The sequence below is a fragment of the Apus apus genome, chromosome W (assembly GCF_020740795.1).
Source record: "Apus apus isolate bApuApu2 chromosome W, bApuApu2.pri.cur, whole genome shotgun sequence".
Lineage (NCBI taxonomy): Eukaryota > Metazoa > Chordata > Aves > Apodiformes > Apodidae > Apus > Apus apus.
Window position 1 is genome coordinate 5,353,497 of NC_067311.1, and position 15,543 is coordinate 5,369,039.

A 15,543-nucleotide genomic window follows, 5' to 3' on the forward strand; every position below is an offset into this window, starting at 1 on the left:
CCTGGACAAATGTGGACTCAACATAACATGTTGTTGCATCCTCAACACGTCAGTAGTGGGTGGTTTCAATGATGTGTATTTATTGCATCATGGGTACATGCCTGACTGAAATGACGATATAGTCTTTAAATGGAAGCCAATTTTTGTTATTGCCAGCTATATAGTTAGTGTTCTAGATATGAAACTCTTTAATTCAATTGTACAGAAAAATAATGACTTGATTGCTGTTTGAGCAACCAGGACAATTGCCCATCTTCCTTTGGATAAAAAGAAAGTTGAGATAACTTAGTGAAGTGTTCCTACATTGTATAAAGCAAAACATATTGTGCAAGTGGATTAATATAATAAATGTGAGCAAAATTATTCTTCCTTAACTTATAAACAAATTAACAGTTCAGTATTCAATTACATAACTATATAATATTAACTTCTGTTTAGTTCAAGGAAGAAATCTCTAAGCATTTCAAGTCCCACGCTGATCAGCTTGTTTTGATATTTGCTGGAAAAATATTAAAAGATCAAGATACTTTGATTCAACATGGGATTCACGATGGGCTCACTGTTCACCTGGTCATCAAAACGCAGAACAGGTAACCTGACTGATGAGCAATTGTATTTTTATCTCTAAGTAGTAAAAATATTCTTAATTCCTAGTGTCATAGCTTTCTGTTAAGCAAACCTATGTTTGACTAAAATGCATTCAAAAGCAGTACAAATACTCCTGCTATTGAACAAGAGAAACAACCCAAATTATGTAATGTTGTGTCCCTAGATATTATACATACGCATTTTGAAAGCTAATATTATCTTCTAAACAAAGCTGTTACAACCTGAAAGGAGGTTGTAGTGAGCTGGAGGTTTGTCTCTTCTCCCAAGTAATAACTGATAGGATAAGAGGAAATAGGTTAGAGTTGCACCAGGGGAGGTTTAGATTAGATATTAGAAGATACTTCTTTACTGAAAGGGTAATAAAACACTGGAATAGGCTGCCCAGGGAGGCTGTTGAATCACCATCCCTGGAGGTGTATACATATAGATGTGTTGCTTAGGAACATGGTTTAAGCTCTGGAGTTAGGTTAATGGTTGGTAGAGTTAGGTTATGGTTGGACTTGATCATCTTAAAGGTCTTTTCCAACCAGAAAAATTCTGTGATTCTGTTACTATTAAATCACTTGAATCGACTCCTTAGTTACAGTTGGTGCAGAATAACAGTCTGAAGACAATCTGAACAATCCTTGATCTGTTTCATTCACTGCATGGTAGCGCCCATGCTTATGCCCCTGCAGTAGACAGGTGTGGTGAGCATGTGAATTGGACAAGCAGCTTTTAGCACATGTGCTAGTTTATTAAATGCATTAAATTTTTGTAAATGTTTGTAATTGTTACCATGCTCTTACAGTATTAAAGAATATTGATATTCTGATATTAGTCTTGTGATTAAATAAGACTTTAACTTAATTTTACATTAAGCTTTTATTTTTCTCCTTCCCATCCCTCTGGGCCATGTGGTGCTTAGTCGCTGGCTGGTCTTAAACCACGATACCTGGATGAAGTTTTATCACAGTCAGAGACTGGTTGAGGTTGGAAGGAACCTCTGGAGGTCATCTGGTTCAACACCCCTGCTCAAGCAGGGCCACCTAGAGCCAGTTGCCTGGGACCATGTCCAGACAGCTTTTGAACATTTCCAAGGAGGGAGACTCCACAGCCTCCCTGGGCAACCTGCTCCAGTGCTCACTCACCCTCACAGTAAAAAAGTCTTTCCTTATGATCAGACAAGAGCCTCCTGTGTTTCAATTTGTGTCAGTTGCCTCTGGTCCTGCCACTGGGCACCGCTGACGAGAGCCTGGCTCCATCTTCTTTGCATCCTCCCTTCAGGTATTTATATACACTGATGAGATCCCCCCCCACCAGGCCTTCCCTTCCCCAAGCTAAACTGTCCCAAGTCTCAGCCTTTCCTCATATGAGACATGCTCCAGTCCTTTCATAATTTTTGTGGCCCTTCATTGGACTCCCTACAGTATGTCTATGTCTCTCTTGTACTGAGTAGCCCAGAACTGGACACAGGACTCCAGGTCTGGCCTCACCAGTGCTCAGTAGAGGGAAAGGATCACCTCCCTCGATCTGCTGGCAACACTCATCCTAATGCAGCCCAGGATGATCCCATTTAGCCTTCTTTGCTACACGGGCACATGCTAGCTCATGTTCAACCTGGTGTCCACCAGGACCCCCGGGTCCTTTTTTTGCCCAAGCTGCTTTCCAGCTGGGTGGTCCCCATCCTATATTGGTGCCTGGGGTTGTTCCTTCCCAGGTGCGGGACTTTTCACCACTTCCCCTTGAACTTCATGAGGTTTCTGTCAGTCCATTTCTGCAGCCTGTGTAGTTCCCTCTGGATGGCAGCACAACCATTTGGCATATTGGCTACTCCTCCGAGTTCTGAGTCATCAGCAAGCTTGCAGAGAGTACACTCACCCCCCCATCATCCAGATCGTTAATGAAGATCTTAAAGAGGATTTGACCCAGTATTAAACTGTGGGGTGCACCACTAGCTCCTGGCCTCCAACTAGACTTCATGCCACTGTCAATCCACTTCACCATCTGTTTATCCAGCCCATTGTCCTGGTTTGAGCCATATACATCAACTGTTTGTTTATGAGGATCTTCTGGGAATGTGGTGGGTTGACCCTGGCTGGGTGCCCACCAAAGCCCCTCTATCACTCCCTTCCTCATCTGGAATGGGCTAGAGTTGGGATGGGGACAAAGCTGAGCAATACAACTGGGGAGGATCTTTTCCAAAGTAACTTGCTCAGAGACTGGCTGGACATAGATCTGCTGGTGGGAGGTGGTGAGCGATTGTCTTCGCATCACTTTTCTGTTTTTTGTTTGTTTGTTTGTTTTGGGGGGGGGATTTTTTTTCCCCCCCTTCTCTTATTAAACTGTCTGTCGTGGTTCCTGGTCTCTCTCCTGGCTGGCTCGCCATTAACGTCGTGGTTTGGGACAACACGACAACAAAAGGAACAGCACCATGGCCACTCACTCAACTCCCTCCCCCCCCCCCCCCACTGGGATGAGGAGAAAAGCTCATGGGTCGAGACAAAGGACAAGGAGGGTTCTTTACCAATTAAGGTCTTGGGCAAAAATAATTTAATTACACACTGATCAAACACACACAGGACACAGACACAAAGAGCAGTGCTTACATATGTTACCCCACCCCTCCCTTCTTCCCAGGCCCAAATTTGTTCCCAGTTTCTCTCTCTCCTTCCCCCCAGCGGCACAGGGGGATGGGGTTTAGAGTCAGTTCACAGGCTGGTGGTTCTTGCCGCACCATCCTCCTCAGGAAGATTCCTTACAGTCCTTCCCAGCTTCCCCACGGGGTCCCTCCCATGGGAGAGAGTCCTCCACGAACTTGTTCTTCATGAGTCCTTCCCATGAGGTCCGGAGCAAGCTGCTCCAGCGTGGACTTCTCACAGAGTCACGGGCTGCTTTGGGAACAGCCAACTCCCCTGGCACTGGGGTCTTCCAAAGCTGCACAGTCAGAGTCCACAGGCAGCAAATCCACTGGCCACAAAATCCAAGTCCACTGGCCAAGTTCACCCCTCCTGGCGCCTTCAGTGAATGTTCCACCATGTTCCTCCATGAGTGCAGGGGGACAGCCTGCCATCTCGCCATGGGTTGCAGGGAAACTTCTGCTAGGGCACCTTCTTCCCCTTCCTCCTCACCGACCACCAGCACCACTCTCCTCCTCCTGCACAACTCTTCTCCCCTAAGTGCTTCTCTGCTCAAGTGTTATGTTTATTCTTTCGTATGTTAATCGCTGAGGTGCATCTATTGTCCCTCTAATGGCTCTTTGGCTGGTTTTGGAGCTGGAGGAGCTTCTCACCTGAGCCACTCCTGTGGCCTTTCCCCTGCTACCAAAAACCCCACCAAACCAGAACACTGTCTTTATCTCAACCCATAAATTTTTCTCACTTTTGCCCTTCCAATTCTCTCCACTGTCCTGCCTGGGTTGGGGGGAAAATGAGCTTGTGACTGGGTGGGAATTTAAGTGGCTGGGATCAACCTGCCACATCTTGTTCAATTTGAATTTTTTTAACTTGTTTTTTTATAGATCACAAGAGCATCCAGGTCAACAAATGCACACCACTGGCAGTATTGCTACTACATCAATATCAAGCAGTAATACCTCAACACCAACTTTAACAAATAGCAGCACTTTTGGCTTGGGTAAGAATATTTTTTAGGTAACACGGTGATTATCTTAGGTATCTTGGTTTCAGGTAAGTATCCCTGGAGCTTTATTCTAATGTAAACAGCCCTTAAAAATTTATAAAATTATTTATTACAAAAATATGTGGTGTTGGTTGTAATAAATTTCTGATCAATGAATTATCAGAGGTAAGTTGTTTCCTTAATTTTTATGTACATAACTTCAGGCTTGTGCTGTTTCATCTTCAGAACTAAGGTGCCACTTGTGTTCTGGCATTATAGGTATTTAAACTCCTTTCTGTAATCTGCAATAATCAGCCAGAAAAATAATTTAGAAATTAATTAATTTATTTGAGATAAATGAGCAAACAGCGCTGGGCGGCCGAGATAAACAGCACTGGGCGGCCGGGGAGTCTGTGCTCTGCCAACGGCGTGCAAGCGGCTCCGCGCGGAGTCCTTTTTATACAGTTCTTTTTCCTGCTGTTCCAGAGGTCCACCCCTTTCTCGGAAAATTCCATCCTTTTCCCGCCGTTTCGGGGGGTCCACCCCCTCTCGGAAAATTCCATCCTTTTTCCCGCCGTTTCGGGGGGTCCACCCCTCTCTCGGAAAATTCCATCCTCTGCGTTGTTGCCGCTACTCTCTGGGACTTGCGCAGTCAATCAAAATGTTATGTAACTTATGGTTCTATACACCAAGGTTATATAACTTATAGTTCTATATACCTGATATGGCTGTCAGCATTTAGCATTACATAACAAGGCATAACTTCCAACATTAACCATTATATAACAGAACATAACTACAAACATTTAACAAACATTGCAGCTTAACACTCAATTACATACATTCACACTTGATCAGCAAATTAATTTTATGATTCACCTATAACAAACTCCCCCCTTTTCTTTTTATACTCTTTAATTTGCTTGTCAAATCTTGAGACGGCTTCCTTGGCGGCTCCAAAAAGGAAGCATTCTCTGCTTCAGTTAGTTTGTCACAGTCTCTATTCGGCTCCCAATGAAGGCTATGAGCTTCATTAGTCAGATTATAGGTGCTGTTAAGTCCTATAGCTTCATAAAAGGGGGGTCTTATAACATAACCAACAAGAGAAGGTAACATTGGGGTTTGTGTGGTTGAGGGCTTGATATGCTGCTTGAACCAATTTCCACAGCAAATCGCTATCCTCATCTTCTACAGTAGTAACCCTCATGGTGGTTTCTATACGGCCTAAAGCAGTTGGTGTAGTAGTTACCTTATCCTTTAAGGTCTTTAGCTGTTTCTTTCATTCTCTCTTTTTACCCTCTTTTAGAATTTTATTGGGACCTATAGGTTGCTGATCTATAATTACCTTCTTCTGGATAAAAATTAAGCCTCCCCTATCTGTCCCAGGTTCCCAATATCTAATTCCCCAAGTTTTCCCTAATAGCCACCCTGGATCTTCTGGCTGCATGATACTGACGGTTATGTTATGACAGTTACTAATTCTTATTTTCACCCTTCCTGATCCCCACCTCACACTCCGCTTACCCCTTTGCCTTTTGTCACCTTCAGATCGGGGTGGGGTACAATCCTTTTGTGCCCATTCAGTTTTTAAAAACTTATCTCTGTGTGGAGGAGTCCAGGAAGAGGCAATGGTAACACATTCCCAGTATGAACAATAATATTGATTGGGACTATTACAATACCCCTTTCCTGGATATGAAGCTGGACATAGATAATAGGGGATCTGGTGCAAGCATGGTTGTATGGGTACTAAGTCACAAAGTGAGGCAACAAAGCTGGGAGGGCCCGCTGTGATATTTCGTCTAATTATGTAAGAATCCTCCCACCTCGCAAGGATCCATTCATAAGGTTGATGAGGATTACTTCCCTGTATGCCAATTATCCAGATAAAAATAAGCCAAGCTCTCGTTTCACATTCAAATTTTGTTTTACTTCTTATCACCATGGGAGCAAACACAGCTCTTCTCATCAGGCCCAGCATTATTACCCTCCACACTTCTACCCCTCTGCCTCCTTCGTCTACTCCTTTGCAGGGAGCAACGAGGTATACTTTCTTCTCGGCAGCAGTGGTATTCTTCAGGAGTTCCTGGCGCCTTGTTGTTATGATTTCTTTCCCTGCTCGGCTCCTTATGGTGGCATTTAAGAGGTTCCCTTAAATTTATTGCGATTCCTGATACTCCAGGCCTCTCCCAATTTCCCTGTTCCACTCCTCCTCAGTAATGTCCCGAAAGTTTGCAAATATTACTTGCTTTCCACAAAACTGCTTAATAATTCTGGTAGATTTTACTCCTTTAATATGATGAACTAGAGTGATTAGAAAGTACCTCAAGGGAGCCAACTCAAAATGGTCTCTATTTTCTAACACATATTGCCCCTGTCCCCCATGGTTCTCATCAGGCTGACCATTGGATTTTGTCCACTGTTTGTCTAATATTCATTGCCAAGACTGAAATATTGTGTAATTTCTAAATTTTTGATCACACTGTTGGCAAAGGTATGAGCATTGCAAGACTACCCTATTTACCCATAGGACCCCTTTACAACTTCCACATAAAATTTTTACCCAAAATTCACAGCTTCTATCCCCACAATGAGAGTCTTTAAAGCTAAGTCTATAGTTGCTGAACATAGAAGATGTCTTCCTCTTGAAATCACTAGCTCCTGAGATAGGGAGACTGCCTCAGAGGCCGAAATTGATCCAAAGAGCTCCTCAACTAATGGTCTCAACAGCTTAGTCCACCTGGATTGCTGTCGAGCTTCCCACTCTTCCTGAGTTTGCATGAGTTTTACACCTTTCGGGTAATTTTTAGTTTCATAAGGTCTGGTCCTTGAGTCACTGTCCACTCAGTCGGTTGGATGGGTCCCTTGACTCTATTGGCATGAGTCCATCCTCTTTCAGCTGTTTGAACAGCTGTTTCTGTGGTAAGTAAAACAACAAAGGGTCCCTCCCAATGAAGTGTCAAAGAGGATTCTTTCCAGGATTTGATTAGCACTTGATCACCAGGTTGAATCTTACGTATTGTAATGTCTAAAGGAGGTCTCTGGACCACCAACCCCTTTTTTCTCAACTCCTGCCTTCTCCTCATCAATTCGACTATGTATTCCTGTGCAATTTTATCCTCAATCCTGGGATGCTCTATCGGAACTCCAAAGTCATATGGCATCCCATACATAATTTCAAAAGGGGAGATTCCTGTATCGGTACGAGGTTGGGTTCTAATATATAATAGAGCTAGTGGTAGACATTTTACCCAGTTCATTTTTGTTTCTATCATTAATTTAGTCATATGTTTCTTTATTTCTCCATTCATTCTCTCTACCTTCCCCGAGCTCTGTGGATGCCATGGGGTATGATATTCCCATTTGGTCCCAAAAAGCTCTGCTGTCTCTTTAATAATTTTTGAGGTAAAGTGCGGGCCCCTATCCGAATCGACCACAGCTATAACTCCATACCTGGGGATAATTTCTTCTAATAAGATTCTGATCACTGTTTTAGCTGTGGCTCTGGCTACAGGAAAAGCCTCTACAAAATAGGTAAGATGGTCCACCAGCACCAATAAGTAACGATACCTCCCCACTTTAGGTAATTCAGTAAGATCTGCCTGTATCTTTTCAAATGGTCTCTTGGCTATTTCCCTACCACCTTGAATTCTCTCTCTTAGTTGTCTCTTGTTTACCTTTTGGCAGGTTAAGCACCCTTCCAATATCTTCTTAGCCATTCCATAAGCCCCTACACAAACATATTTAGTCTCAAATTGATCCACTAAAGCTTGACTTCCCCAGTGAGTTTGTTGATGTAGTTTCCCCATTATTTTCTGAGCCAATCCCTTTGGAAGGACCTCTCTACCATCCGGTAACGTCCACTTGTCACCCTGTTCCTTGGCTCCTGTTTGTTGTAATTTTTCCTTCTCCCTATCTGTAAAACTTTTAACCATATGGAATGATTCATTTTCATTATCCACTTGCCCTAATACTAACAGTGCTGCCCTTTTGGCTTCCTCATCAGCTGTTTCCCCGAGTAGGGGGTTTAAAGCCTTTTTGATGTCCTTTTACATGTACAACAGCTATCTTTTGTGGCCCTCGTAATGCCTTCAATGTCTCTTTAATCAGTGTTTCGTGGACTAATCCTTTCCCCTGAGTATTGATTAATCCCCGTTCCTCCCAGATTTTTCCAAAGGTATGAACTACTCCAAAGGCATACTTAGAGTCAGTGTAAATTGTTCCTATCTTATCCTTTAACACTTGTAGGGCTCTCAATAGGGCATATAGTTCACAAGCCTGAGCCGACCAAGTTTTCTCTAAGGGCCCTGACTCCTTAACTTGAAAGGTCTTCCCATCTATTATAGCATATCCTGATTTACGTTGCCCATTTACTACTCGGGATGAACCATCTATATATAACTTCTCTCCTTCCTGTATCTCTTCCTCCTCTAAGTCTTCCCTAACTTTGATCTGGGACTCTATCACTTGGATGCAGTTGTGTACTAATTCCTGAGCAGGTTCTCCATACAAGAACTGTGCTGGATTCTGCAGATTTGTAATTTCCAATTCTAATTTAGGTGAGTGAACTAATATTCCTTCGTATTTTAGTAATCAGCTATCAGTCAACCATTTATCTGCCTTTTGTTGTAGGATGCCCCATATATTATGAGGGGTATACACCTTTAATTCTCCCCCAAAGGTTACTTTCCCAGCCTCTTCCACTAATAAGGCTGTGGCCACTATTGCCTGTAGACATGTAGGCCATCCCCGACTCACAGGGTCTAGCAATTTTGAATAATATCCCACGGGTTTCTTCTGTCCTGCCCATTCTTGTGTTAATACCCCATAAGCTGTACCATTATCTGTATTCACAAAAAGGTAAAATGGTTTTCGGGTGTCTGGTAAACTTAGTACAGGAGCATTTACTAAATCAATTTTTAATTCCTCCAAATGTTTTTCATCTTCATTATCCCATTTTAATAACCCTTCCCTAGTTAATTTTTCATATAGGAATTTTACTTTACTGCTATAATTCTCAATCCATTGTCGGCAGTATCCTAATAATCCTTAAAGTTGCCTCACCTGTCTTTTTGTTTGGGGAGCTTGGAGGGACAATATGCCATTAACCCATTCAGGGTCCAGTTTTTTACATCCTTGGCTTAGCCAGTGTCCTAAATATTTTACCTCCTCTTCAGTGAATTGTAATTTTGATTTTGACACCTTCAAACCCTTTAGACTTAGAAAGTTAAGTAGTCTGATACTCTCTTGCCTGACCTCTTCCTGTTTTTCCCCTGCTATTAACAAATCATCTACGTATTGTATTAGTACTACATTTTTCCCTACTTCAAATGACTCCAGCAACTGTTCTAAAGCTTGTCCAAACAAGTTAGGGGACTCAGTAAATCCCTGAGGTAGGATAGTCCACCTTAATTGTTGTTTACGGTTGGTTTCCGGATCTTCCCACTCAAAAGCAAAATAATCCCTACAATTTTCTTTTAATGGACAAGCCCAAAAGGCATCCTTTAAATCTATTACACTATACCATTTATAGTCAGGAGAGAGCTTGTTCAAGAGAGTGTATGGATTTGCTACGACCGGGAATCAAGTAACCGTTCTTCTGTTCAATTCCCGTAGGTCCTGCAATAGCCGATACGAGCCATCTGATTTCTTTACTGGTAGTATTGGGGTATTATCTGGGGACATACATGGTTCCAATATGCCTTGTGCTAATAATCGCCTAATTACAGGCTGTAATCCCCTTCGACCCTCATGAGAGATGGGATATTGTTTCACCCTTACTGGGTCTTCAGGGTCTCTTATTGAAACCTCAAGAGGTTTTATATCTAATTTTCCTACAGAATCAGGAGTATCCCATACTTCAGGGTTTATTTTTGCTTCATCCTCAACAGTAAGAACACATAGTCTTACTTGCAACTTCTGTTCCTTAATTTCCAAATTGACTCCTAAATCTACCATTAAATCCCTTCCCAATAAATTATACTCTGCCTCAGGGACTAGCAGGAAGGTCCCTACTGCAAATTTTGTAGGTGTTTCTATCTCTACTCCTTTTATGATGGGCACTTTAAAGGGTTCTCCTTTAGCTCCAATAACTTGTGTAGTTTCTGGGGATGAAGAACATCCCCATGGTATTTGTTGTACTGTTGATTTCTCTGCTCCAGAGTCCACTAAGAACTCAAATTCCTGTTGCTGGGGGCCCAATTTTAATTTTATCAAGGGCTCTGAACTTCGCGAGGTCCCCAGCAAATAGAGCCCCTGACCCCGCTAATCCTCTTTAAACACTTGCTCATCCTGCAAACGTTTCCTACAATACTTTTTCATATGTCCCTTCCTATGGCAATAGAAGCATTCCACATTCTTTAATACATGTCTCAACATTTCAGGTCCATGTTGAGTCTCTTGATATCTTTCTCCCACTCCCTGTGAATTCTTTTGCCTTTCATGTTCCCTTCCTTCCTTATGCCCTTCTCTTACTGCTGTTACCAATATTCTTGCCTGTTTCCTTTGACTTTCTTCCTCCCGCCTCACATACACTTTCTGAGCTTCTCGCAATAACTCATCCAAACCCTTTTCTTGCCAATCCTCAGTTCTTTCCAATTTCTTTCGAATGTCTGCCCAAGACTTGGCTACAAATTGTGTTTTTAATAGAGCCTGTCCCACAGGTGTATCAGGATCTAATCCTGAGTAAAGCTGCAAACTTTTTCTTAGCCTTTCTAGCCACTCTGTGGGAGTTTCATCTTTCTTCTGATGTTCACTGAAAGCTTTATTGACATTCTGACCTCTTGGAACTGATTCCTGGATTCCCTGGATAATCATATCTCTTAAATCTTCCATGTTAGTTCAATGTGCTGGATTTTGATTGTCCCAATTGGGCCATTGTGAAGGCCATTTATTATCTGCACCAGGTCCCTGTTGATGTCTTTGATCCCAATTTCTCATTCCTGCCCTCCTAATCATCTCCCTTTCCTCAGCTGTAAACAATATTCTCAAAATTGCATGTATTTCATCCCAAGTATACGTATTGGGGCCAAGGAATTGATCTACTCTCTCAGACACTCCCAGAGGGTCTTCTAATAAGTTTCCCATTTCCTTTTTAAACTCTCTTACATCCCCTGAATTTAGAGGTATTGACACAAATCCTACCCCTGGCTGCGGACCTCCCATTGCAATTTCTCTCAAAGGAAAGAGGTGATTTCCTGATCTTTCCTGCTCCCTGGTTTGGCTCCTAGTAACTCTCCTATTTTCTCCACTAAGAGGGTGAATGGGAGGTAATGAGGGTAAAGAGTCGTGCTCCTGAGGAGAAGAGGGGGTGACTTCTGAAGCCTTTGAGACAGGACAACTGAGGATCGGTACAGGAGGGGGAGGAAGGTAAGGAGGGGGTGACATTAGTAGTGATTCCTCCAATTCCTTATTCCTTTTCTTTGTACCCTTTCCCCCCCGCAGGGTATACAAAAAAGTTCTAGTATCCGATCGAATCCACAAACTTGCATACTCACTTTCCTCCAGGCTATGAGGTTCCTTGCTGTTAACATAAATATTCAAAGCCTGGCATATCCAATCCTCAAAGGATCCAAATACTGGCCAATACAGATGATCTTTTCTAATCTGCCTTCCACCCCACACTACCATACAAAAATGCACCATTTTCTCTCTACTCCTTCCTTTCCTAGAGGGCCAATCTTCCCAGTGTTTTATCATTAGCCCTAAAGGGCTATCTGGAGGGATAGCTGGCAACCCTCCCTTGAAACTGATCTTCCTATCAGTTCTACTTGACTTCTGTCCCATCCTCCGACTGATCTTTCTATCGGGTATCTTCTTATCAGTCTTTCTAGGACTGATCTTTGGAAAGTGCCTTCTTTCACACACCAATCGTTTCCCCTCGTTCGTGGCTCACGCCCTCGCGGGCTATGAGAACCGCACTACTAGAAGGTCCGCACTCGCTTCGTCCTAATAGGACGTCTCACTCATTCGCACTTCCGGGAACGTCTCCCCAACCAAACGGAATTCACTTACCACTCTTCCCTGAACCTTTGTCCAGATCTTTGTGCACAAAATTTATGGGGACATTGCAGTATACTGATCCTTTAATTCTTTGCTCACCTATCTCACAGTTCGGAATACAGGATTTGGCTCGACCGCTCCAGACCCCGAGACCATCCGAAGATGGGGGTGCACTCCCGGGGGCAGGAACTCCAGCCAAAGTGCCTGTATCCGAGTCATGGCACCAAATTGTAATTGGCAATAATCAGCCAGAAAAATAATTTAGAAATTAATTAATTTGAGATAAATGAGCAAACAGCGCTGGGCGGCCGAGATAAACAGCGCTGGGCGGCCGGGGAGTCTGTGCTCTGCCAACGGCGCGCAAGCGGTTCCACGCGGAGTCCTTTTTATACAGTTCTTTTTCCCGCCGTTCCGGAGGTCCACCCCTTTCTCAGAAAATTCCATCCTTTTTCCGCCGTTTCGGGGGGTCCACCCCTCTCTCGGAAAATTCCATCCTTTTCCCGCCGTTTCGGGGGGTCCACCCCTCTCTCGGAAAATTCCATCCTCTGTGTTGTTGCCGCTACTCTGGGACTTGTGCAGTCAATCAAAATGTTCTATAACTTATGGTTCTATACACCAAGGTTATATAACTTATAGTTCTATATACCTGATATGGCTGTCAGCATTTAGCATTACATAACAAGGCATAACTTCCAACATTAACCATTATATAACAGAACATAACTACAAACATTTAACAAACATTGCAGCTTAACACTCAATTACATACATTCACACTTGATCAGCAAATTAATTTTATGATTCACCTATAACATTTCTGTCTCCTCCTCCTTAACAGTGCATTTTAATTGGCCTGAAGAGAGTATTGAAGTTGGACCCATAACATAAAGTTAAGACTTGGAACGGAAGTAACAAAGTTACTCCTATTCTACAAACCAGTATTTCTTAGCATTATCAGTCTTCTCTTTCAGAAATAGAGACAGAAGTCTATTGATTTAAAAATATTATCTCTTTCCATAGTTACCGTGTTTTATTATTCATGCTCTTTCATGGTTTGCTTTCTTTTTAAAAAACAAAACAACCCCACCCAATAAAAATATGTTAAGCAATTGCTTTTTTTAGCTCTAAGCAGTTCTCCAGACTGACTAGTACCTTCTAAAAATGTGAAACTTTTGTTTGCTGAACTCTGCAAAAGAGGAGAATTTAAAGCATTATTAGTTCTTGTTGCACCAGCAAAAAGAATAACTACTTTTTGTTTAGAATAGGGAGTATGCATCATATTAAGAGATTCATCATAATGGTGGTCTATAAATGATTATTACAAATGTATTGGACAGTGTTGGGAATTAACCTGAAGCCCCAAAATTCAAACATCCTGTCACAAGCCGGTACCGGGGGGCTACCGGCTGTCAGGATACTTTTGCGACTCCCCCCTCTCAATGTGGAAGGGGTTTGTGAATGAGCCCGAGGGTCACACGCGGCGCTGCCTCTCACGGAGCAACGGCCGCCGCGGGACCGTATTTCCGGGTGGTAGCTAGAAAGCCCCCCCACCCCACCACGCTCAGAAATTGCCTCTAAAGCCAAGATTTACTCCACAAGCTAATAGGTTTATTAAGGGTTAACACAAACCGAGGGATGATGTTTAGGGACAATGCAGGTGTGAATGGCTACCAGGGATATCAATATGTATGTGGTGAGAAAGTGTCCTTTAGGGAGGCAATGCAAAGGTGCTTTTAAGGGAGAGGATTAAGGACCAAAGGGAGGAGGGAGGAGGGAAGGAAACCCGACGCCGGTCCTCCTTAAGAGGTCGCGCTGTGTGTGCAAGTATGAGGAAAGGAATATGTGTGTGTGTGTGTGTGTGAGGTGATGTTACCCTCCGGCGACTTGTCCAGCGTCGGTCGGTGGCCGGAAGGCAGGACGGCAGGTCCGTGGTGTCGGAGGGGCAGCCTCTCAACAGCGGGTGCAGCGCCCGTTGGTTTCCTCTCCGGCGGCAGCAACACGGGGAGGGGTCTCCGGCCCCGACCCCAGGGCTCGGGACCCCGGCACGCTCGGCGCTGAGGCTCAGGCTGGACCCGGGGCAGGCAGGCAGGCAGGGTCCCAGCACCAGTGTCCGCAGCAGGGGGGTGTCCCACGCAGAAAGCGTCCGAACGGGCCTCAGGGAGGTGGGAAGGGCCCACCTGCTGCCCTCGCCACCTTTTATACCCCCTGACCCACCGGTCCAGTCAGTGTCACTGCCCAGAGCCAATGAGCGTCCATGAGCCCCACTTTAAGGCGGTGACTGCCAGGGGCACAGGATGGCTTGTCGCCCATCCTTTCTGTCCCGGACCACAGCTGTTGTTTTGGGTTCAGTTGTCCTTGAGAAGCAAGTCTGTTTTAGTTTGTTCGCTGGGGATAATCAGGAGAGGCCTTCGCTGGCTTAAAAGACATTTTGTTTAGACTTATGTGGGGAAGAAAAGAACAGTTTCCCACACATCCCTTGTATCTCAGCTATAATAAAGTAGAAGAAAAGCTGTTATGAAGAAAGCTTGAGTTTAATTATTTTGAAGTGTGGATTGTCTTTATGTATTTTGTACCTAGAAAGAACTTGGATGTGTTTAGAAATATACTAGAAACTGAAAATTTAATTTATTTTTTTTCTTTCATCTTAAAGGTGGCCTTGGAGGTTTGGCAGGCCTAGGTAGCCTGGGCTTAAATGCATCAAACTTTTCAGAGCTACAAAGTCAGATGCAACGACAACTTATATCCAACCCAGAAATGATGGTTCAGATAATGGAAAATCCATTTGTTCAGAGCATGCTTTCAAATCCTGACCTGATGAGGCAGTTAATTATGGCTAACCCTCAAATGCAGCAACTGATACAGAGAAATCCAGAGATCAATCACATGCTGAATAATCCAGATATAATGAGGCAGGTATGTAGAAAGGTCTCGAAGTTCATGACCTTTGATTATACTGTAACTGTGAACAAAAAAGCAAGAACTGGACATTCTTATATGAGTGCCAAAATATTGTTGAGGAATTGAGGCTTGTTAGATAATCTGTAGAAGGTCACTATAGGAAATGGATGCTTTTATTTCTAGCTGCCAGTACTTGACATAAGCTGATAGATAATTAAAAAAAAAAAAAAAAAGGCAGCATAGTTTTTAAAGAGGCTGAAGACTGTATAGTCATATCTTCTGAGTTTAGAGTTGGATGCTGCTTGAAATCTTCTGTTGTCTAGTCAACAGTGAGTTTACTATAAAGTAATAATTGTAAAAAATACTGCTTATTTCCAGTTTATGTAACTGTAGGTACTTCTCATTGCTTCCAAAGTTGTGTGTTATGTAAGGTAT

General features: G+C 43.3%; 1 protein-coding gene across 4 annotated transcripts in view; it reads left to right on the top strand.

The window, feature by feature from the left end:
• LOC127395176 (ubiquilin-1-like) overlaps positions 1 to 15,543 on the top strand; it is a 44,275-nt gene that overhangs the window by 13,820 nt on the left and 14,912 nt on the right. For all 4 annotated transcript variants that reach the window (XM_051641720.1, XM_051641717.1, XM_051641718.1 and 1 more), the window contains exons 2-4: positions 439 to 590; positions 4,109 to 4,224; positions 14,861 to 15,123. In XM_051641720.1, the coding sequence (XP_051497680.1) occupies positions 439 to 590; positions 4,109 to 4,224; positions 14,861 to 15,123 (531 nt within the window). The remainder of the gene's footprint in view (positions 1 to 438; positions 591 to 4,108; positions 4,225 to 14,860; positions 15,124 to 15,543) is intronic.